This window comes from Pezoporus flaviventris, unplaced genomic scaffold, assembly GCF_033815535.1.
Source record: "Pezoporus flaviventris isolate CSIRO_AGI_PZ_B2104156 unplaced genomic scaffold, CSIRO_AGI_Pfla_v1 ptg000013l, whole genome shotgun sequence".
Taxonomy (NCBI): domain Eukaryota; kingdom Metazoa; phylum Chordata; class Aves; order Psittaciformes; family Psittacidae; genus Pezoporus; species Pezoporus flaviventris.
The window spans coordinates 25,667,633-25,691,028 of NW_026892561.1; the positions used below are offsets into that span (position 1 = coordinate 25,667,633).

The 23,396-nt window shown below is 39.9% G+C and overlaps 1 protein-coding gene across 9 annotated transcripts in view; it reads left to right on the forward strand.

Moving 5' to 3' along the window:
• Nucleotides 1-23,396, forward strand: part of MCF2L2 (MCF.2 cell line derived transforming sequence-like 2) — a 180,673-nt gene that overhangs the window by 150,861 nt on the left and 6,416 nt on the right. For 4 of the 9 annotated variants that reach the window (XM_061452399.1, XM_061452398.1, XM_061452397.1 and 1 more), the window contains exons 22-30: nucleotides 2,520-2,741; nucleotides 4,032-4,124; nucleotides 4,545-4,623; nucleotides 7,808-7,880; nucleotides 11,095-11,204; nucleotides 15,165-15,260; nucleotides 19,154-19,243; nucleotides 21,327-21,398; nucleotides 23,116-23,202. In XM_061452399.1, the coding sequence (XP_061308383.1) occupies nucleotides 2,520-2,741; nucleotides 4,032-4,124; nucleotides 4,545-4,623; nucleotides 7,808-7,880; nucleotides 11,095-11,204; nucleotides 15,165-15,260; nucleotides 19,154-19,243; nucleotides 21,327-21,398; nucleotides 23,116-23,202 (922 nt within the window). The remainder of the gene's footprint in view (nucleotides 1-2,519; nucleotides 2,742-4,031; nucleotides 4,125-4,544; nucleotides 4,624-7,807; nucleotides 7,881-11,094; nucleotides 11,205-15,164; nucleotides 15,261-19,153; nucleotides 19,244-21,326; nucleotides 21,399-23,115; nucleotides 23,203-23,396) is intronic. The other 5 variants (XM_061452400.1, XM_061452401.1, XM_061452404.1 and 2 more) reach the window with 5 other exon arrangements.

Here is a 23,396-nt window from a genome sequence, read left to right on the forward strand (position 1 = left end):
TTAAAATTGAGTGTGTTTTCACTTGTGTTTGCCCATTCCTTATTTTCAACTCTCAGGTTAATTTTGTACTTCAACAGAGCATTCCTGTCCCTGGCAAATTCAAAAGTAGAAGCTTTTTAGCATCTACTTTAAATTCATCAGTCTTCTATGAAATGCCAGATAGTAGCTCCAAGGATTAGATTTTTGCCTCTGCTTTGTTAGCTGAACTGAAAGACAGGACTAAATGGAACATGGCTTGCATAGCCCAATGCTGACAGCATTCCTGAGATGGTTTGTTACACAATATTAAATGGGGTGAAAGTGTGAAAGAGGATGAGCCCAATAATTTCTTCTCCCTGTTCCATCTGTCCCAGAAGCTCAGCTGGGATGCCAGATAAACACCTCCTATAGCTCATGAAACCACGCCCCATTTTGTGGAGTCTTTCCCACACAGGCATGATAGAAATACTTGCCTAGAACGCCTTTCAGAGAAGGATATTATGCCAGCAGAAAAGCAGGTTTTGTGGCAGCAGATGAGTGCTCCTAATTGGATAGGATATTCTGCTTCTTGGAGCTGTGTGCATGCAGACTTGAGCTGACCTCTCATGTAAGAAATTGCAATTTGGGGTTGGTTGGTTGGGTTTTAGATTTTATTTTTGGACATAGCCACAAAAAAGTAGGGTAAAGCTTAAAGAGCAGAAGTTTTAGAGGTGTTTCCGGTGGTCCTAACCTTTGTATACAATCTGGTCTGGGTAGTTTGTTTATGAGTTATGCAGCACTCAAGTCATTCATATGTATCTCTCATCTTCCACAAACATGAGATACAGTGTGTTGTTCTAACAGGGAGTAATTATATTTGAGATAGTGATCAAATTCTTGATTTTAAATAAACTTCATTTAGGACAAAATATTGCTGTCCACTTGTACAAGTTACCAGAAACAGTGTACTCTTCTCTGAAGCCCACACTGAAGAGAGAGTCCAAGGCTTGTGGGCTGATATTCAAAGTCTTTTGTGGGATTGCTGCAGAATGCCATCCCTGCCCGTCTTCTCTCACTCTGCAGTGGTAGCTTCCCATTTCACTTACTGTAATCCCAGTCCTAGGTCCAAGACTGAAGACACGGACCTATCACAAGAGTTGAACTGAGCTTCTGGAACTCAGTGCTATATTGAACAGAGCTTAGAGTGGCAGGAGCCTCTCAGCCTTGTTAGAACTATGTCAAAAATATGCTTGTTAGTTGTTTGGTTTTTTTTTTATTTAGATTTACCTCTTTCCAATAAGCTTTTCAGAGGCTTGCAGATTACACCTGCATACACACAGTCCTGTGTGCACAGATCAAAATATCCAACTCTTCTTTTTTTGTCTTTTTCTTTGTTAGAAATGAGAGACTGTTATAGAAATTACTGAGTTGTTTTGAATGCTTTTGAGAGTCTAATAATACCCTGATACAGAGTGGAAAAGTACCTCATCAAACCCTGCTTTTGCAGTACGATCTCAGTTACAGGATGGGAGCAAGAGGGAGAACAGGTTGCAATCCTTAGTTTAAGAAATCAGGCATGCCCACTTGGAGCCAAAATCTTCACCTTATAATCAACAGAACATAAAAATGTTAAAAATAAGTGTTTTAATAAGGCACTGAATTTATTCTGTCAACTTCCTGTACAAAGCATTCCTAGAAAAACTTGCTGCTAGGATAATTACGTTTGTCATTATTTGATGAAGCCCATTGCCATAAGGATGTTGCCATGCCTTTATTCACACATTGCTACACTCTTTAGTACAGAACCATGCTAGAAAAATTTGTGCTGGTGGCATCTGAGCCAAATATTTGTATCAGTTGAAGTATTTACTCATCAGTGGTCCTCAGACAAGGGCTTAATTTCACTCTCCTTCAGGTGCTTTTATGGCTTCTTGGTACATTTACTCCCTATTTGCACAAGGCTGTACAGCATTGCATAGTTTGCAGATGGTGAGCTGAGAAATTATTGACAAAGCTTTTAAAGAAATAGGAGAGAATTGCACACCTACTTACCTCTAGGCACCAATCTGTCTTTAGACATCTAAGCGTCCATCCTTCAAGGTTTTGCAAAGGAATAAAAGCAGTTCATAGCATAGCAAAAAGTGAAATGAGATCTTTCAGAGCCAAGCCCATTGACTGGATATCTGGACTGCACTGTGCCTTCATACTGACTTGGAGTCAGGAGTCTTGAAACTCAGTTCTTGCCACAAGGTGCTTCCTCTGAGGTCATCAGATGGGGCAGCCTGTGTGTCAGACCCAAAGAGGTCCTGAGACAGACCATAGACACTAATTATGAGTGAGGAATTATGGGCATGGAAAGCAATAGGTTAGTGGTTATTTGAAGAAACCACATGCATTTAGCAAGGAGACAAGCAGGTGGGATTTCAGCTGTAACATGTCCAACACATGGAATGCCAAAGTACATTTCTGCCTGGAAGCTTAAACACCACTGGGGGAAAACTGTGCCTGGGATTGCCCTAGTTTAAATGTGATACAGGCTGTCTCTTTTCCTTGCTTGCTAGGGTGATGTTAGTGAGCTTGGCAAACTGTTGATGCAAGGTTCCTTCAATGTGTGGACTGACCACAAGAAGGGACACAACAAGGTGAAGGACTTGGCTAGATTCAAACCGATGCAGAGACACCTCTTCCTCTATACAAAGATGCTACTTTTCTGCAAGAAACGGGAGGAGAACACAGATGGTCATGAGAAGACAGCTTCATACAGCTTCAAAAATTCATTAAAGGTAATAAATGTGGTAATGGTAGGGGAAGAGAAATAAATGTGGTGTGCTCACAACACAGGGATGCTTCCTTGTGGAGACTGAAGAAGGTATACATCTAGAGCTACCTTACACTCCTGAGTAAATGAAAGCTCCCATTTAGTTTTGATCTGAAGACAAATACAGCCATATGTCCTGCGACTCCAGACGTGAAGCTTGGTTTTGCAATTTGATACAAATGGGCATCTTTCCCACTGTCCCATAAAGAGAAGCAAGGGACCTGCATCTCTCATTGGTCTTCCTATTAGCATCCTCCAAGTTCATTGCAAGTTTTACTATTGACATCAGTTGAACAGATATATTCTGTGACAATAATAGCTGTAGATGAATCACAGTGCAGTAGAATTGCCCTTTTATTTGCAAGAGTGACATTTCTAGATATGAATCAGGACATCTGTTAAGATGGGATACACAAGCAGGCCAAATTTTCTCTTTAAGCACATTGGTGTGACACTTGTGACTTCGAACAACTAACATGGATCATTGAGTGTAATGCTGCAAGCCTATTATAGGATAACCAGACAGGAATTGTAATAGAATCTGGTTCAAGAAGCAAACAAATTCATATGAATGTTTCAAGTCTTTCTGAGGAGACAGCAGGAATTATGACATAATCAAAGCTATTTAAATCTTCACATCCAATGCTGAGGCAAATCTGAAGAAGGGGGCTGAACAAATTAGGAAGAAGATGGGAAGCTGGTAAGTGTAATAGCAGTTAGATTTCAAAATTGTGGTTAAAAGTCTATTTCTTAAGAGATCTAGAATGATTTTCTTTAGTTCCCTGTTCATCTTGCCTAGTTAGGCACTTAGCTGCTTGCTCCCCTCTTTTTTCAATTTTCCTGAAACAACACTGAATTTTTCGCGTTGTCTGGATTTGTAGATGAGTCTCACAAAGCCCTGTTCCATCCCTTGTCCTCTCCCACCTCAGCAGGTCACTGTAGCATAGGTGGACAAAAGCCAGGATAGGACTGAAAACTGACCCACAGTTCAAGAAAAGCAAAGCAAAGAGGATAAAGTCATGATTAGACATTAGCTTGTGTTACTTTTGAGCACTTATTTTTTTTCCTAAAACAATCAGAAACATGAATGATAAATTAGATGTTGAGAAATAACATGGTCTGAATTTTACTTCTAATGACTCCCTAAGGTGCAGAAGTGAATGTAGCCTTTTAAAAATGCTTCTCAGAGAATAAATAGTTTAAAGACTATTGACATTTTCCAGATTCCAGCTGCTTCTTTACTATTTTGAAACAGATGAGCACGGTGGGCATTACAGAAAATGTAAAAGGGGATAATAAGAAGTTTGAGATCTGGTATAATGGCAGAGAAGAAGTCTACATAATTCAGGTAACAACAATACTTTTTCATCCAATGACTATACTTACTTTTAGTAGAGCTGTTTTTAAGAAAGTTTTCAGTTTCATGACTCTCACTGTACTGTACACTCAAGAAACAATAGCCATTGGAAGTCTCATTGTTGTGTTGGCACTGAAATGATCCATTTATCTCATTTTAAATTGTGAAAATGGTTGTGATTTGGGGTAGAAGAGGAAAAAAAAGTGGAAAATTACTTGGAACGCTAAACAGAAAAGCAAGGACAGGATTTTAGATTCATGGTAAATCTTCCTTCTTGAAGAGTGTCTTCTGCTTCTGGGCACAGTGTTCCATTCCTTGTGAAAATTGAGAGCAAATGTAGTTCAGGGCAGCTGAGTGATTAGCAGCATGCTTTAACTAGATCTACTTTGCCTTTTCCTCTTGTGTTCTCAGGCATCTTCTGTTGAGCTGAAAAACACCTGGATTTCAGAGATTCGCAAAGTCCTGACAGGACAACTGGAAGCATGTAGAGGTAGGACATAGAGAGTGAGATTTGGTAGTGTTGCCTTCCTTCTGTAGCTGTGTTTGGCAACATGGATCTGGAATAAGTTACTGTGCTGTCCAATATCACCAGGAAAATCAGATCTTCTATGTGAGGATCAGTTGGGTGGTTGCAGCATTACTGGCATTGAAACTCTTGTCCTGATCAAAGAAAATGTCTTAGAACTTCAGAAATGGCATAAATCATAATTCCATTCACAGTTAGTCTGAGGAACATGATGTTCCTCTGTTCTTCCTCTCAAGTTGCAACCCTAGAAACATCTGTTTACATCAGCATGTGAGATGAGGTCCCAGTATTCACTCTGTGCCTTCTCATAAGACGTGACATGAAAGATCTCCTTCTACATACATGGACAGACACAGCAACTGTTCCTCTGTATCCCATTTTTTGTTTTGCTTTGTTGGGTGTTTTTACTCCAAATCTAGTCACCCACGTATGTTTTAAATGTAAGTCAGTTATCCCATCTATTTTTTCTAGGTGACCTCCCAGTAAAACATGATTAATGACATCTCCCTCTCTCATAGAGATGTCACTATTAAGGTGATTTGTGATGTGCACAACACAAGTGATTGAAGCCTCATAAGTACCTAAAATAATGACCCTCTTTTTTTTTTTTTTTTAAGATATTGAACTCAAGACAGACAGAATTCAGTTAGGTTATTCCAGATAGTAAGAGAACATATTGGTGAAAGCTATCTGAGATAATATTCTGTTTATGAGTAAGAATGTACAGTGTCTTAAAAGTAATTTTTCAGGCGCTCTTAGGACAAAAATCCCATAGCTGTGCTCAATGAAGACTTTCCCTGGGCCCTGGCATTGCTTCTCACCTGACCTGTCATATCCTGCTTCTCTCATACATACGCCTCTCGTTAAAGCAATGCCAGCAAGGCCTCACTGCCCACAGCCTACAGATTCCTAAGCAGACTTTGTCCTAGGTGGAAACCTGTGCCTGTACTTTAACTTTAGAGGTCACCTTTATTTTAATTGTCTGTTTCAGAAAGACAATGAGTTCTTATAAGGTCCTTAAGTGGAGGGAAACAGCTATGCACATTAGCCTCAGCAATTTAATCCAACCACTAACAATACACCTTTTACAATGCTTACTACTCAGGTCTTTCGTTACTATCCTTGTCTTCATCCTTTCTCCTTTTTATTCTGAATCTCAGTGTGGTCAGTTCAGCAGGAACTGCTGAGGAAAGAATTCAAGATTCTTATCAGTGCATTTCCATGACTCCATCTGGGGACTTTCTGATACAGTTTCTAATATTTACTTCTGAAGCATAAAAGCTGGCTTTATGTAGAATACCACCAAAGAGAAGAGTAGCTTATGGAGAAAATGTATATATGTAACAGGATAAAGTGCTAACTCTCCATGTGTGTTTCTAGACAAAGAAAATGAAGCTTGTATGTGACCCAGATGAGCATTTGTGAAATCTTTGCAGCATACAAGACCTGTATGCTAGAGTTACTATGCATTTTCTATGCATAGAGAAAGCTATGCAAGAATCAAGACTGAAAGTTTTTGAAAACATTTATATTTTTATATTCTTTATTGTTTTGCCTTAAGATCATAGGATCACAGAATATTTCGGATTTCGAGGGATCTCGGGACATCAGAGTCCAGCATCCTGCTCAACACAGAGTCAGTTAATTGTCAAACCTGGTTACTCAAGACTTTATCCAGTCTGATCTTGAGAAAATTCAAAGATGACATTCATCCTACTCTATGAATAAAGTCAAGTTTTCCTTCATTGTGAATCCAGCTTAACAGCAGTCAGAAAGCAAAAATAGTATCTTATATGTTATTGTAGCTCTTCCCATTGCCTTTTCCCAAATGATCACATGAATCAAAGCCTTTATTACAATACTGATGACAGGAAGCAAATGCTTTGTCCTGTGTTTTTAAACAGTTGTTTCTATTTCCAATGACTCATGAAAGAAGAGGCCTTAATTCATGCTTAATCGAAGACTCGATATTTCTCCAGCTGTGCATTGTAATGAGAGAAGGAAGAGGGACACATTTGTTTGTCTGGGATGTTTTTAATGACTGTTGTTAGGAGTTGCAGAGGGAGTTGGAATGTTGGAAGGAACCAGCTGTAGTGAGTAAAGGGCAAAGAAGGCCAAAGGTATGTGATAAATAATTTAACATATAGGTCATTAGTGTCCAAATACTTAGTATATATACACCCCCTATCATATATTGCAGTGGGCCTGAAAGGCTAACAAGGCTTTGGGTAACACCTTGATTCCCCAGTCCCAAAGAGCATTAATTGTCCCTCACAGGCAAAGGAATTATGAACGCAATTTAAGTGATTTCTGAAAGGCTGTGAATCTGTTGCCAAAACCAGGAACAATGCTACTTCTGACTCCCCACCCGGAGTGCTTCTTTCTCCCAGCATTCCCACCCACAAAAGACTTTGTTAAATTTAATCTTTCAGTACTGCCTCTGTCCCTTTCTTCTCCTTTCATTGACAGGAGCTTTATCTTCTTTCAAGGTGAAATAGCCCTTCAATCCTAGAGCTTAAAGCAGCTCCTTCCATTGCTTCCTCACTTCTCAGTGTCAGATTCTTCTGTCCCTGAAAGCCAGGTTGGCAGCATCTTTCTGACCATCTTTCTCTGCTCAGCATTTACCAGAAAAATGAGTCTATTGCTACCTTGAATCTGTGCCAAAAGAGTGAACAGGTGGCGTCTGAGCAACATTTTATTATTGCTGTTTATTCAGGATGCTGAGCAAAAGCATTCTTCAGAGGGATGGGGATATATTCTACTGAAGTCTGCATGTGTAAAAGGACTGATGTACATATGTTACTAAGGCCAGAAAAAGCTGTACAAAACTTGTATTCTGAGGAAAATGCCAATATGTTCATTCTCTGGATTCATATTGTGCATGAGCTAGGAAGAGAAGGTGGTAGGGGAAGAAACCTCTTCTGCACTTAAAAACCATGGGTAGAAGAGCTGTTTGGGTGAGCTACATTTTCAGCCTTTAAGATCACCATATGCCTTTCTATTCAAGTACAAGTGTTCTGTTTTTATTGCAGCAGCAGTCAAAATCTCTCCTCTCCTATTTCTCTCTCTCTCTTGACCTTCTATGCAAACAAGGAAGCAACTTGCTCCAACATAAATTGGAGCAATATCTTTTTATTTTCTTTAACAGAAGCAAGTCAACTGCACCAAAGAATCACTGAGAGTGTATACCATGCACCAATGGATTCCTCCAATGCAAGCAGGTAACCACAGCTATTAAGGCATATCAGGACCAAGATTTGTCTTGCCTTTGTGCTTTTACAGTCCCTAAATTCTCAGTTTTCTGTGCTTAGCTTCCTGGATAGGACTTACTAGTTTATCTTCAAATTCTTTAAACACATGTAAATACAGATAAACATTTTGCTCATGAGGAAAATAAAATCACAATGCAGAATTAATTTCAAACATTATCATTTGGTTTTGCAAAAGAAAAACCTCCAGATTAATTCGAGTTTAGACAAAATGTATTGGAACATTTCCAGGAGCTGTCAGCAAATTTTTGTAATGACCCAATTGCTGGGCAAGTTTAATGTAAGTTGGTATGGGATATTATTGTAGAATTTTAGCAGGATCAACCACACCAAGAGATCCCAAGTAAAAAAGCCAGCCTTTGAGAGCTATACAACTCAGTGCAAGAAATTTTAAACAGATGCAGTGCTGCTAATCCTGCACCGTATTTTCTATAAACTTGGTTACATTTGCTTTGTTTAAGGTTTAAGCTGAAAAGTTTTAAGCATGAAAAATCTTTCAGCAAAACTACCTCAGGGATAGAAGAAAATTATTCCAGTAAAATATGAAATGCAATCACAAAAATATTTGAAATCAATCCAGATGTATATCCCTCTTATAAGACTCTTAAAGTGAAAAATTTCAGAGCATAAATTATAGACAAAATATGTCAACAGAAAATTAATTAACTCCAGGAAGAAAAGCCATGTGATTAGCTATTTGTCCTAGAGTGGGTTAAACCAAAGGAAAGATGAAATATTTGTTATCTTCACTCTGCCAACTATCCCAGAGAAGAACAGGTTAAATGCATCTGCTCCAAATATTGGGGTGTTATAGGGACAGGAAGAATATCGTAAGTCTTCATGAAAGAACAATGTTCTAGGCTTTCATAAATAGCACAAAGTTCATGGTGTCCTGTTAGCTGCTGTGAGCAAAGGCCATCTTGATCCTCTGTAATATGTGTTTCATAGAGAAGCAAGGACTGGGGAACTGCAGCACAAGGTGACTTTGCCACCTTTGAATTCTGGAGTGATCCAGAATACCTTAGACTGTGGAGCTCCTTCTGCAGCCTGTTTTGGGATGCTGGGTGGGGGCAAGGAGAGAAAGGAAGAAGCTAGACTTGTTATAGCCACCCACATGGTCATAGTCTGTGTTTATAACTGACATGACTAAGCACCCCCAGTTGCAAAAGGTGCTACAAGTAAGCCAGTATTAGACAGTACTAGAAACCAGCATCATCAGCGCTCAGCCAGTGGCTGGAGGCTAATTAGTTATTCAGATTTTACCTAACCAATAGACACCCTCTTTTGGGTTGGTCATGTGTAACAGTGACTCTACTTATTAAGAATTATTTTTTATAATTTATTATAATATATTATAAATTAAGAATCATCAAACCTGTACTGTAACATTGGAGAAATCTGGTTTCAGGATGCTCTCCCTTCCCTGAGCATCCTTTGTCATTTGTTCAGTGAAAAAGACTACTCCTTGTTTAGTGCCACCGAAGCACTGAGAGCTGCATTTCCATGACATAAGGTAGGACTGGGCTGACTCATGATTGGACCTGAGTTGTTGGCAAAGGGACACTTGAAGGCAGTACCCTTAATACAGGTGGTTATTGAATATCTCTGAGTCCTGTTCAATCTGTTCAAATTCCCTCTAGTAAATTCTTCCCCAGAGTTTCATTTTAATCCCAAAATGAGATGTCCTGTGGTATTTATTGCTGCTGTATCTCAAGGGATGGCTGCTGCATTTCAGTGATAATTAAATGATCCCTTTGTATTATTTTCTAATCTAGTTAAACATATGAAACTTAAACAGACCATTGTTCTAACTGTTTCACTATCTGCTTTATTGGAAGTGATTGATTCAGTCATACATCCATGTAAAAATATCCTGTGCACATGATATATAACAAATGCTTGGTTTTACTACAGATGCTGTTTCAGAAAAGCGGGTGTGTTTTCTTGGTGTCTTTCTCACAGCTGTAAATCTTTAACTCTGGCAGCTGCATGTTTCACCGTTATCTCAGCCTAGCTGGGAAAGAACAGAGAAAAAAAGAAAAAGGAAACATGAGTGTGCTTTGGATTTGTTCCCATATTTATTTTGAGCCCCATTTTATACCTGACATCAGGCTGCAAAATCACATTTTGATTCAGTACAGGAGGTAACAGAGACCTCTGTTAAGGTTCCACCAAAACCAGGTCAGAGGTTCAAACAAAAAGCGATGAGTCCCAGGCTGCATGTAGTTATAACAGGTATTCACAGATCTCTAGTATTCCGAATGTTTTAAAGTTTTTAATGATATTTTCGACCTCCCCTCACAGCAAAACAAACCATATGAATGTTAAGTACAACTGTTCATGTGTTAATTCTAAACACTATGTAATTGTTGATATGTTAATAACTAGCATTTTAGGAAAGAATATTTGGAGTGTGTAGATACAATGAAATTGTGGCGCAGTCTGCCAAAGATAACAGTCAACACCCAGACTAAACCACCAGACATTTGCGAAACAATAAAGACAAGAACCATGAGAAAACCTTTCAGCTTGAATGCGGTACAAACCTGGGGTGGGGGATGGGGGATGATTCCATTAAGGATTACAAGGCCAGTACTTGTGCAAATCTGGCAAGATGCATGCCCTCATCTGTGGTTCAGCTATAGACAGAGACATCCTGCTTGGATTTGTGTTTTCAAAGAAGAGAAGAAACAGCAGCTGGAAGATCCTGGAGCCACTGGAATCTCTATGTTCCTCTACACATGGTATGACCTCTACATGCCATCTGGTACCCATTTTTCTCCTGGAGTCAAATACACTTCTTCTGCAAAGGATGGAAAACTGGGGTCCACTTTTCTAACCTGGTTCCCACTCCTTCTGTCCACATCTGTTGGACTTACAGAAAAGGCTTCTGCAGGGAATCATCTTGTTCCTCCATTTTTCCCTTCTCAACTCTGGCTAAGCACACCCCTTATTGTATGGCATGTCAAGGAGGCAAGGGTGAGAATGGCTTTTCCCATCATACATGCCTGCACAGATACAGATTTATATCGCACACAGGATTTTAAAACCTGCCCTTTATTCCTTTGGCTTCCATATCTGAGGGTAAAAAAGAATACTTACTGCTCAGTGCTCCATCAGGTATTAAGCAGGAATGTAACTATTTTTGTATTTCATTTGTCCGAAGGTATAGCAGGAAGTCATCAAGTGTATATGAAAACAAATCTGAGACATCAAACGTGGAAGCATCTAACAATAAAAACAGGAATTCCAGTCCCAGCGCAAGACAAAAGAGAGGTAGGAGTTCCGAGACAGAGCTTTTTGCTTGCAATGGGTAATATATTTATTTTTGCACACTCATTTCTGAAGTTTTATGAGGGTACTTTAAAAGTGTGTTATTTAAACACAACATCGAAAAGAAACCACAACAGTGCTATAAAGCTGAGTGACTGTGCCACGAAACTTCCTGAACACTAGTTCAGGATTTTTTAAATGTGAGTTTTGATGCATTATAGTGCTCTTTATACATCTTGTGTTTTTTTTAAAAAAAATTTGGGGTCCAAATAGCATGCATATTTTAACCTTCTATATCCTGGCTAAGTTAGTTTCTAGTCATATTTAATTTTAAGACTCTATGGGCTTTACTATTATTTTTTGCCTCCTGTGTATAGGTTCCCCTCTAGTGTACAGTAAATAAATGCACATGTGGTCACAGAAAGTCCCTCCATTATTTGAGGGCATGAGTAAAATAGATACATTCTATACAACGTAGGTTAAAATGAACACTAAAAAGAAACTGGATCTCATCTGGTAGCAGCAGGAACAGAACATATTTCAGCAGCAGTTTCTTTTTTAGGTAGTATTTTGAAACATTAGAACAAGGCTTTTATAATAGAAAAAAGAAAATTGTGAGGTCTGAAGAGATTAATGACCAAATCAGGCTTGAAGTAACAGCAGGCCCCTTTATAAATAGAGATGAAAAAAAGAAAAAAAAAAAAAAAAAGAAAGTTGAATACTTTTTCCTTTGAAAATTAGGATGTTTACCAAATGATTTTTCATTGCAATATTTTCATTCTGGGGAGAAAGTTAAGGATTCTTCATTAAAAAAAATCCAATGTTAAAAACCTGTTTCAGTATTTATTTCAGTATTTTTTCAGTATTATTTCAGTATTTTTTTATAAATATAAACTTTTCTCTTAATTAAGCAAGCTGAAAAGTAGGCTTTCATTTGAAATTCATAAGCCCTCTTTTCAAAAATATCCAGGAAAATTATTAATGTTTTTTAACCGGTCCAGTGTGAGAACTGGGATCACCCTATATGCTGATTATCATTCTTCTGTCTTCTGCTTTCCCATGACCAGTTCCTCAGGGCTCTCGGTGTAATTCTGCTAGTTCAGCCGAGAGCCTCCTCATCCTCTGGTATGTGGCTGCTCCTACAGTGCCGAGCAGCATGTCACTTACCGTTTTGTGATTCAGGGTGTGCCTGTGCATGCTGGGCTGTAAAGTACACTGTGCAGAGAGCCGGCGGAGAAGCTATCCGACTCTCGATGTCCCATTGAGACTTTTTGTGTCCTTTGAGGCACCTCTAGCTGGGACACTGAGGTCTTTAAAATGTACAGTTAGGTCCTGCTTTCAAAGGTATAGAGGAATCCTGCTGCAGACTTCTGGGGAGGGCATGGCTGTGCTAACCCGCAGTACACAGGCAGCGTGGTCGGGTGCTCGGCCAAACCTGTCTCTCTTGTGCCACCTACTGACTGTAAGACTCTCAATGTCTATGTAGTTAATGTGAACAGATAATTTTAAAATACTGTTTTCTGTGGTACGGAGGGGGAGGACACTATAGGCAAGCTATTTCAGACTCATTATTTTTATGGATAACTGCCTATGATTGAGTTATCTACATATAAAACAGTTTCGTGTGGACCTGATTGGTAGATTCACTGACTTGAAGCTATATGGGAGCCAAGTCCTGCAGGAGCCACTGGAGACCACCTAGCCTAACTACTCTGCTGAAAGCTGGAGCAAGTTGCTCAAGGTCGTGTCCAGTTGGGTTCTGAACCAAGGATGATGACTCCACAGTTGTGTTGGGGATGTCATCCCAAGGCTTTAACTACCTTCGTAGTAAAAACGTGTTTTTCATGTTTTTTTAATGGAATTTTCCATATTTCAGTTTATGCCCATTGCCTCCCTCATTCTATCACTGGGCTCCACTGAGAAGTGTCTGGCTTCATCTTCTTTACTTGATAAGATCCCCCTGAGCCTTTTCTTCTCCAAGGTGAACAATCCCAGCTCTCTCACTCTTTATTCATGTCAGCTACTGCAATCCCTTAATCATCTTCATGGCCTTTCACTGGATTCATTCACATATCTCCATGTCTCTCTTGTCCTGGGTAGACCAGGCCAGGACACAGTACTCCAGGTGTCTCGGCATCATCTTCCTGGACCTGCTGGAGAGGCTCTGTCTAATGCAGCCCAGGATGCTGTTGGTCTTCTTTGTCACAAGTACCCATTGCACGCTCATTTTCAACCAGTTGCTCATGAGGGCCTAGTCCTTATTGTGTTTGGAAATGGTTTCCAGGGTTATTTGGTATGCTGCAGAATGAAGGATAAGACTTGAAATAACTCGGGTGGAGACAACATGTCTTTAGAGACCAGGTCTAATGATTGGTTAGTGCTGAGAAGCTATTGGGGCTTATGAAATCCTAAGGGGTCTCTCAGTGAAATGATATAATGGCATAGCTGAAGAACCAACATACAAACCCACCCCCTCCACATATGTGCATGACTCTGATAATGAAGTACTATGGATTTTCTTGCTCTATGCAAGCAGAAAGTAAATGTATTTTATACACCAGTTTCTGGATTCTTTAAAAGCTACAGCATCCTTACAAAGATTGCCTCACAGTGGGAACAGACACGGCAGGGAACAGCTCTTAGGCCAACACATGCAGTCTGAAAGCCAAATGCTTCCCAGTGCTCCACTGCTGAAACCACTGCTTAATAGTGGTTCCTCACCAGGTGCACCTGCCTGGTCCAAAGCTGGTGTCAGGCCAGGGGGTAGGAGGAGCTGAACCCCACCAAAACAATGCTTCTGTATTATTAAAAATCTGTTCACCTCACACCCACCTAAGCAGGCAGGCATCTCAACTCCTGGATTATCTTGGTTGCAAATCAGGAAGTGATGGGATGAGCTTTCCTTTGGAAGCACAACTTGTCTGTCTGTTGCTTGTCTGTCAGGGTGGATTCACTGTCTCTTCATATTCCCTTTGTACTTCTGGTATTTATTTGTCCCTCTGATGATTTTCACTTGGCTGTGTATGAAATAAAGAGGAAGAAAAACCTGTTGGTTAAATCCTAAGGCACAGAACCAGGCAGCCAAAACACAGCTTTTTTCCTGCTCCTTTGCCGTATATCTTCTGTGTGTTACCTGCCCACACAAAGAAAGGGGCAGATGCAGAATTTGGCAGGAATGCGTGGATATGGGGGGGTGATCTAGGTCCACCTGTTTCCTGCAGTGTGAGTAACTGAGCACCTTTCAAACCCAGAGTCTCAGGACCTAAATCCATCTGTGACTTACCTCTATAAAGGCAACTGTCAGGCAGCATGGCTGGCTTATCCATGTGTGAGCCTGGCATGTAAGCTTTGCTGGCATGGCAGTCCTTATATCCCAGCAAATCATGAAAGCAAATGCATGACTATACGCCAGTTTCAGAAGCTGTTAGAAAGACTTCAGCAGGTAAGGCTGAGAGCATATCAGCCATACAGCTGATAATGGGAGACTCTTCAGTGCTGGTACTGGATAGCAAAAATGGGACTGCTCGTAACGCTTGGTGTCTGTACATGCACTGTAAGGATTCGTCTCTTATTTCTTCCTACAACCTTGTTGTTCCAACCAGTGTTTTCATGCTAAAACACACTAGATCCTTTTTAATAAGCTTGCTGTTAAGCTGTATTTTCCTTTGATGAGAGCTACATCCCTTCACCTATTTTTCTTTGGTTTTGCTTTTTGTTGTTGTTCTCCATTAAAACTCAGTGAGCCAAACTCAACCCAGCTGCTCTGTTTGGCTCATCTGGTTTAACCACCCTGACCCCATGTCACCTTCCTGATTGATTAGCTCTTGCTCAGGCTTGAACTGAATCAAAATTTATTTGTTTATTTATTTTCAGTTGTCATCTAGTGCTAACCTTTCCTTTCCCACAAGCTGAACAGCTGACCCTTCCTTCCTTATTTCTCTTCCCTCTCCCTCTCTCTCCTAGTTGATGCTTCCACCAGCCTTAACCTTGAGCGCACAGCGCTTGCTAGAAAGCGATTCACATTGCAAGGTCTTTCCAACCGCAGAGCTCCACCCAAAGGTAAAATCACCCCACACAGCATTTGGTCCCTGGCCATCTGTCTCCTGCACTCCCACAGTGTTCTCTCCATCCCATAATGCCATCCATCGCTATTTCCTAGAGTGCTGCCACATCTCACCAAAATGCTCCTGTCTGATGCACACACATGGCTTCTCTTCTCAAAGATGCTGTTAACAAAAATTGCTCCCATGGCACTGTTGGCAAAGCACCTTTGAGATGACTGGTTGGGTATTTTGCTGGTGCACAGTGCAAACAGGATTTATTTCCAGTTTCTCTCGAGGGCCAAACTGTGAACTTGTTTTAAACCACCAACCTAGCTTCCTTCAGCAATTTACTGACTTGAAGGGAAGAATATCATCTCTGTGTTGAGTTACCTGAGGTTTTCATGTGTTAAATTGCTCATTGGTTGGACCTCTCTGTTTTTTTCACATGTTGCTCAGCCATGGCCTAGTGGCTAACTAGAGAACCAGAATTCAGAAGATCTGGGGTTTATTGCCATTTCTGCTTAATTATATGACACTGTAAAATGGTGTGTTTGGAGTCTTTGTGCGTAAAGATTTAGAAGATACTTAATATCCACCAGTAGAGAGCATTGCATGTTCCTGTGATGGCTGTACAAGGAAGAGACTTCAAAAGAAAGAAAGAAATGTGAATATAAATTAAATTGAATAACTATTTATAATTGCTTTCTGGAAAGATAATGTAATTATTCTTTGTATAGTTGTTATATGGCTTTTCTTCTGTCTGATAAATAATGTTTCTTATGCGAAAGAAAGTGTTAGACCATCCAAAGAGGAAGAATCAAGATTAAAGAATAAAAAGAGAAATACAGAAATTAGAGTGTTATAAAGTAGATGAGAATACACCAAGAGCCAGCACAGCCATAAGATTCTGAGTGCAAGGTTAAGGCTGCACTTGGTAGTAAGATCCAAGATGGACAAACCAGTTCAATATTCTGAACACAAAAAGGGAGTGGCTTTCAGATCCTGTGATTTGTGGACATTACAAAATACAGATTTCAGAAATGCAGGATAATGTAATTTGAGTGAATTTACAATTTTGTTTTGGACTTCTTTTGCTCTTTTATCTGAATTTTTCTTATCATGTGAAATGTCTTGCATTGTATTCAGTGTCCCAGAGAGCAAAGCACAGTTCAGAAGAGTTCATACCCCCTAATCTGTAGGCACTCTCAGCTCAAGTCTTGCTGGGTCTTGTTACTTGAGATTCCTGTGAAACACTTCCATTACACAGTGTCCCATTTCACTTTGTTATGCTGTTCAGTTACTAATCTGGTCCTGGCATAGGGGAAATGAATTGGCAAATAGGCTGGATGATTTGCAGTGTGGTCATTTCTACGGGGACTGACAACACAAAGCCGAGCTGGCACTATGTGGACTGGCAGATCGGAAGCTGTGCGAAGGTAACAGGGAAATTACTGCAATAATCTTTTCCTGCTTTTGACTCCTTTGAGGATTCATTACTGGCTGTGGTAGGAGATGGTATACTGAGCAGAGCATACTTTGATTGAGACCTGCTGTGTCTGGTCATATCCAGAATACATGAGAATAAAAGGGAAGATTTAGACTGTAAGATAACAAGATTATCCAGAGGGAAAACAAGATTGCCTGATGATTATCAGCTGGTAGTGGAGTATGGATGCTCAAAGCATTGCTGAACTGTCTGCCCAGGCAGGATGTGATGGGGTAGAAAATATTGTATATAAGCACCTTGGCATGTTGGACAAAGAAATGCTGGAAGAGAAATTTTACCATCTTGCACACCATCAGTGCAGATACCCCAAGGCAGCTATACCAGAACTGGCACCAAGGTGTATGAAACCTCACACTCATAGCACTCTGTATCTCCCCACTCTTGGGTCAGCATTAGCTGTCTTGGTTTGCAGAGCTAAGTTCATATTTCTTGGCATTGTCACAGAGTCTCTAAGAGCTGCATGATACGGTGTAAATGTAACTCAGTGCCTCAGTTATAAAGTGAAAATTTCTTTGTATTTTAATGAGGGCAGCTACAGCAACCTAATCTTGGAGTCATCTACTGTAATCATCACTGCGAACAGATTTTAACCTCTTCTTTCCTCTTTTTGTTGACCTGTGAATAGGGATGTACTTGAATATATGTGCTTTTATGAGTAAATTGATAAGGAAGTGCATTGGCAGATACAGAATTTACAGCTTTTTTACAGCAGCCATTTTACAGTTAAAATTGCACTGAGATTTTAAGGAGCTAGTACGGTTTCCTGACGTTTTGGCATAATAAGACATAGGAATTGTAGTTCAACCAAGAACATTAATTTCAGCTCCACTGGAAACAGATAGTGAGTGTGACATTTACTAGGCAGAAATAAAGTAAAGAGGAATGTTGTGTAACTGAACATTAAAATAAGGAAATGTGAAGATGAGGGGTGGGAGAGAGAAATTTAAGATCCCTGGTAAGGAAATCTTCACAGTAATACAGTTCTGCAGAGGACATTTTACCAGAAATATAAAATTGTCTGAAACTCTGTTTACTCCAGTGCTGTATGCCAGCTTACCATCCTCAAAAAAAGAAAAAAAGAGAGAGAGAAAGGAAGGTAAATGTGGTAAGAGAAAGGAGACCATTGGAACAGAAAATGCCCTCTGAATCACAGGCGCCATCTCAGAGCATCTGGGCTAAGATTCCACAAAACATGTAAACATGTGCTACCAAGAGTTTTGTGTGAAATACCTCTTTATCTATCCCAGGATTTTTTTTTGGTGAAAATAGAAAGAACTGTTTAATTTTTACATAAATATTTATTTGATATTTTTAAAAATCAAACCACAAAATTCACAAATAGTTTTTAAGAAATCTAAAAACCTTCAACAAAATATTTAAAGCCATGTCTAATACCATTTTCAATTGAGGTTGTGCCCTGGTAGAGTTAAGTGTTTGAGTACCTTAGTGAAACCAAGACATGAAGCACATGAATAGCTTTATTCATGTCTCAATGGAAAATACTCATTTGGCTAACACAGCACATGTACTTAGAATGTTTTCAGCAAGAAGAGAAAAAAAATCCTGAAATATTTGTAAGCAAGAAACCTTTTCTCCCAAGTGGTGCTGCTGTAGGTGGTCGGTGCAAGAAGTGTACTCATGTGCTTGGAGATGTGTAGACGCAGTCTTTTAAGAGCTGCTTAATGACACTGAATTGTTTTGAAACATTGTGTACTCTCTGAAGCTAGACGACAGTTCATTTATTATTAAATACTTCGAGTCAAAAATGCTACTCACATCTCATAGTGAAATCTAGGGAAGCTGTGTCTTCAGTCCTGAGTGGACTTGGAGAAAAAACAGGATCCTAATTGGAATAAACTAAAAAACCTAGCTCTGTTGCTTTCACTTTCTTCCAGCTGATCTACACCATTCTACCACATGCTAGGTAAGGATGGAGGCTCAGAGAGTGCTTTCAGGCATTCACACAGTTAATTTCTGTACATTACAAATGTGAACTTCAAACAATTCCTGCTTGGTTTTCAGTGTACTTCAGTCATCGCAGAACAAACAGTTCCATGTCTAAATAATCCAAACCTTACCTGTAGAAAAACACACCATTCTAACCATCATGCTCATCTCCTTGTGTTTTGTAGCTGTACTTAGACACCAGTTGGTTGCTAAAATATTAATTGGCATAAGTCTTTTTTTCTGAAGTATAAAATTGGTGCAATTGGAATTGCTTTGAAAATAAGTTCATATAAACTCTTTTCATTTTGTTGAGGGTATTTTTCCAGGCTGTTTTAGAGGAGCAACCTGCCTTTTATTTACCCTTTTCTAGCTGCTGCATTTCTTTAGACATCTTTTACCCTCAGTGCTTATTAACCTCTAATCCTGCCCTGCATTGCATCTGTCTATTCTCCCAGATCCAGAATCTAAGGAAAGAGAAGTTACCCGTCGCTTTTCCCTAGCTTCCTCCATCAGCACCACAGTTAATGCTTCTGCTGTGACCAAAGGTATTGTCATGCTGCTTGCTTAGCTACCCTTCTCGTTCCTGCTTACTGATACATATACTGCCAAATGATGTTCACAGAGTGAGTGCATCAGGTTCAAATTTTATATATGCAAGGGGTTCCAGTAGAAGGAGTGTTAGGATCAGTATAACACCTGCAGAGAGGCAGGCCACGACAGTCTGAACGTCCATCAAGGTGTGCTGCCAGTGCACACAGTGACTCTTCTCAGTTTCTCCATAATAGACTTTAAAGAGTGGTGCTAGTTTCCATGGAAACTATCTTAATTTTTGGCTGATGTGGGACTAGTTTTTCCAACTTCTCCCTTGTTCAGATTAACTGAAATTCAATAGAAATTATTTCTCCATTTCCTTGAAGCTGTTCAGGAATTTTGCTTTCAAGGAGAGAATCTTCTCACTTCATAGCAGATGTCAGATGGTAAACAGGCCTGAAATCAAGCCAAAAAATGGAGTAGTAATAGATGCCAGCTTTAAGCATATTTAGCATAATCACATTTATGATTAGAAATTGTGTTTGCAAGGACATTTATAGGCATGGTAGGTAGGTGCCTAGACCTCACTGAACTCTGCAGTTTATGTGGGAATTTATCATTTTTATGTTGAGCTGTAATTATTTTGAAAAAAGTCAGTTTTACAAAATTTACTTTAAGTTACTGCATTAGTGCCTACATTTAAACTCAAAAGCAACCCATGGGTTTGTAGGCACCTATGCCTACATGTCAGACTTACTTTTGATAACAGATGTTCTTACATCAAATTCTGAATATACTGTCCTTTGTCACTTCCTGGAACAAAGTGGAGGAACTGATTTGCAGGGCATCTCACAAACCAAAATAGAAGGAACAATGGCTGAATTCATTTGTATAAAAATATTTTCTATATATTTATCAGGAAGAAGGTTGCAGTGTTATTTTATTCTAAATAGTTGTGAAGGATATGAACCATATTCTGGACTGTGCAATGAGCCAGTCATGAAACAAGGTCATGGTGGGGTTTATTGGCAGAGGAAGGATGTGATATTACCGCTACCTACAAATGTTTCTTTGCCAACTTCTTTAGATCATAACACTAAAACATCACCAGTTAGAAATGATTGGCACAGAAGAGGAGAAGACATTCTCATAGCTTTCTGTCGTCAGTAACAACTTCAGACATATGTGATCAGTTGCTAAGTTACCGGAAGACACAATTATTTCCTACTATTTATTAACGAAGCTGGGGACCACAGAAAGAAGCACATATGCACAAAGACAAAGGGCAAACAGGTTGTTCTTTCATGTGGCTTATCAAAGACAGCATGTATGAATTACATTGAAATTCAAACTTTGTTACAGTTTCATATAAAGAAATCCTGTCCTAGGATCCTGTCCTCCATAAGACTGTTGGCAATTTCTTGAATGCTGAGAAAACTGCTTTTGTAATGATTGTAAAAACAAAGGGGGGTGGGAAATCAGTGATTTTCTATTAAGTATTTTATTTACAGCATCTGCTTTAAGAAAGTATTTCAGTTTAAAAAAGAGCTGAAACCTGAGTCATGTCTCAGCATCAGCCAAATGCAGGTCTAGCTGGGGTGTTTGGATCATCAGATGCAAGGCTACTGCATACTGCTGCACGCTGATCCTCACTGCTAACAGTTCAGCTCCATCGCATCACCAGTCCTCCACATGTGGAGTCAGGGTACTGGAGGAGGATCTATGACGGATGCCTTCCAGTCCAGTGGTGCATAAATGCTGGCTTTCGTGGGCTCTTCCCTGCCAACTTCATGGATAAAAAGCTGAGATTGTGACTCAGTCTGGTTAGTGCCATCTCCCGGGCAAGAGCAAGAGAAAACATCTGTGAAATGTGAATGGAAGCAGGTACACTTAGTTACAGTCCACTGTCGTGTAAAAAGGGGTCTGTTTCCTGTCCACATCACGAAAGTGTTAATCTTCACCACCTAGAATTTAGGGGTTGGTCATTCTTCTGGTTGTAATGGGAAGTATTAGGCAGGTAGTGTTTCTAGGAAATGGGAAAGCAAGTTTCTCCTTTAACAATATTTACAGACTTATGACTCTGCAAACTTCACACAGGTCCCCTTGTTCCTGCAGTTAAAGTCAAGAGACATGAAATAAAGAGTGACCCAACTCCCTTGGGGTTTGAAGGTACGAGTGTTTCTATCCTGCATGAAAACCTGTTTGGCCATCTTTTGGTATTATTCGCTGGATTCACATGTCATCACTGCTAGCAGACAAACACTGGAGTCCATTAGGGGCTTGGTGTCAGTTCTCTGTTTAACTGTGATAAACACAGCTTGTCACCCCATTGCCTGTCCCCTGCACTCATATTTACCAACTTTCACCTAGGGATGGGCCTAAAACCATAATTCTCTGCCTGTTTGGAGAAGTAATGTCTAGAATATCATCTGGATCTGGACTTTCTGCCTGGCCTTTGCCTCGCTCCATAGAGTGCAGCAGCAGGGAGCCAAGGGGCAACTTTTCACTTTCACCTGCAGTCTGGTTGCTTGCGTCCATCTTCCCTTGTTAGTGTCTACACCTAGTAACAGAAGGAGGAGCCATGTGCATGAAGACTTCAGAAGAGGCTAGACTGTACATTAATATTCATTTAAGGTGCAGTGTTTCATTTCAGCCAAGCAGAATTTCTACCTATTTCTTGCAGCAGATTCATCAGTTACTGTTTAATATCACCAAAGCGTTCAGCTAGTGAAAGATCAATGGCTTCCATTGTCAGCTTTCTCCTTTACATGGGGATTTACAATCACATGTTGACTTGTGGGGCACAGGCAGCCAGGAACCCATGCTGCAAGACAGGGAGGAGAGATTCAGGCTGAGGAATCCTTTCTTAGGATTGTGCTGATCTGCACAAAACTTTGGCAGGGACCAGATCAGTGATGGAATCAGTGACGTATCAGAGCTATCTTCTATGTCTCTCTCAGCAGAAGAGAAGAATAGAACAGAGAGGCTGGAAGAAACAATTCAGAGCCAGCAGAGGAAATAGTTTTGCTGTTTGCAGAATATGTCTCTTTGCCAGTGACCACAGCAGTATGTTTTGAATCATCCTGGTACCAGTACCAGAGTTTCTCAAACTGTGCTGTTTATATCTCACTTTCATCACTCGCAGATATTTCTGATCCAGCAAACCATGTGGCTGCAGAGGTAGGGAGTATTTCAAGGAGCAAGTACTGTCCACAGGACAGAGCTGAGTTGATCCTCAGTAGTTAAAACATGGTTCTACACCATCCCTCTACAACATCCTTCGCCAAACTGAGAGGGAAACAATTAACATTAGCATCCCTTTACAGGAGATACTGCTGCTGTTGCCAAGGCTCTGACAGAGATAATAACACAAAGGATTTGATGTATTTGGATAAAAACTTCCCCCACAAAATTGCATTGCATTCATCAAGTGTGAAATCATTAATTTCTGGCTGAGCAGGAGAGTCTCCCTGGTCTACTTCCATTGCTGTATGGGTGAGCATCAAAACCATATGCCATCACCTACAGAACTGTTTAAAATGCTGCAAGGAAAACGTGTTAAAAATGTGTAAGGAAGCTGTACTGAAATAGAACACTGCACTGTTCACTCAACAATCATTCTCCTTAATTAACATCAGTATTTCTGTTTGATTCAGTTGGCTGTTTGCTGTCCTTCTCAGACTTACAGTTTTTCTGTGGAATGCTGCCATCTTTTCACTCATTTGTGCTGGTCACATGTCTCCTCTTTTATAACTGTTGGACCCCAGTCCACCTGTTCGTTAAAGGGACTGCCAGCTGCAGAGGTGATTGATACAGGAATTCACTTTGTACTGGTTGTCTGATAATTGTTTCACCCTGAAGACACAAACTGTACTTCCTGTCACAGATGCTTTTGAGAACACCATATTGGCCCAGACTAAATGTAATACCAGTTCCACCATGAGACCCGTACCTAGATCTGCTTCACAGACAGGTAAATGAAATTAAAACATTTATCATCTCAATTTGAGAGTGTAATATAATTTAGGATAATATTTACTCTCTCCCACTTCAAGAGATTTTTCTTTTTAAATGAGTATTATTTCCCATGAAAGCAATGAAAGAACAAGCTTGGATCACTAGCAGGTAGAGAAACAATGCCCCATATTCTGGTTTTCTGTAACTCAG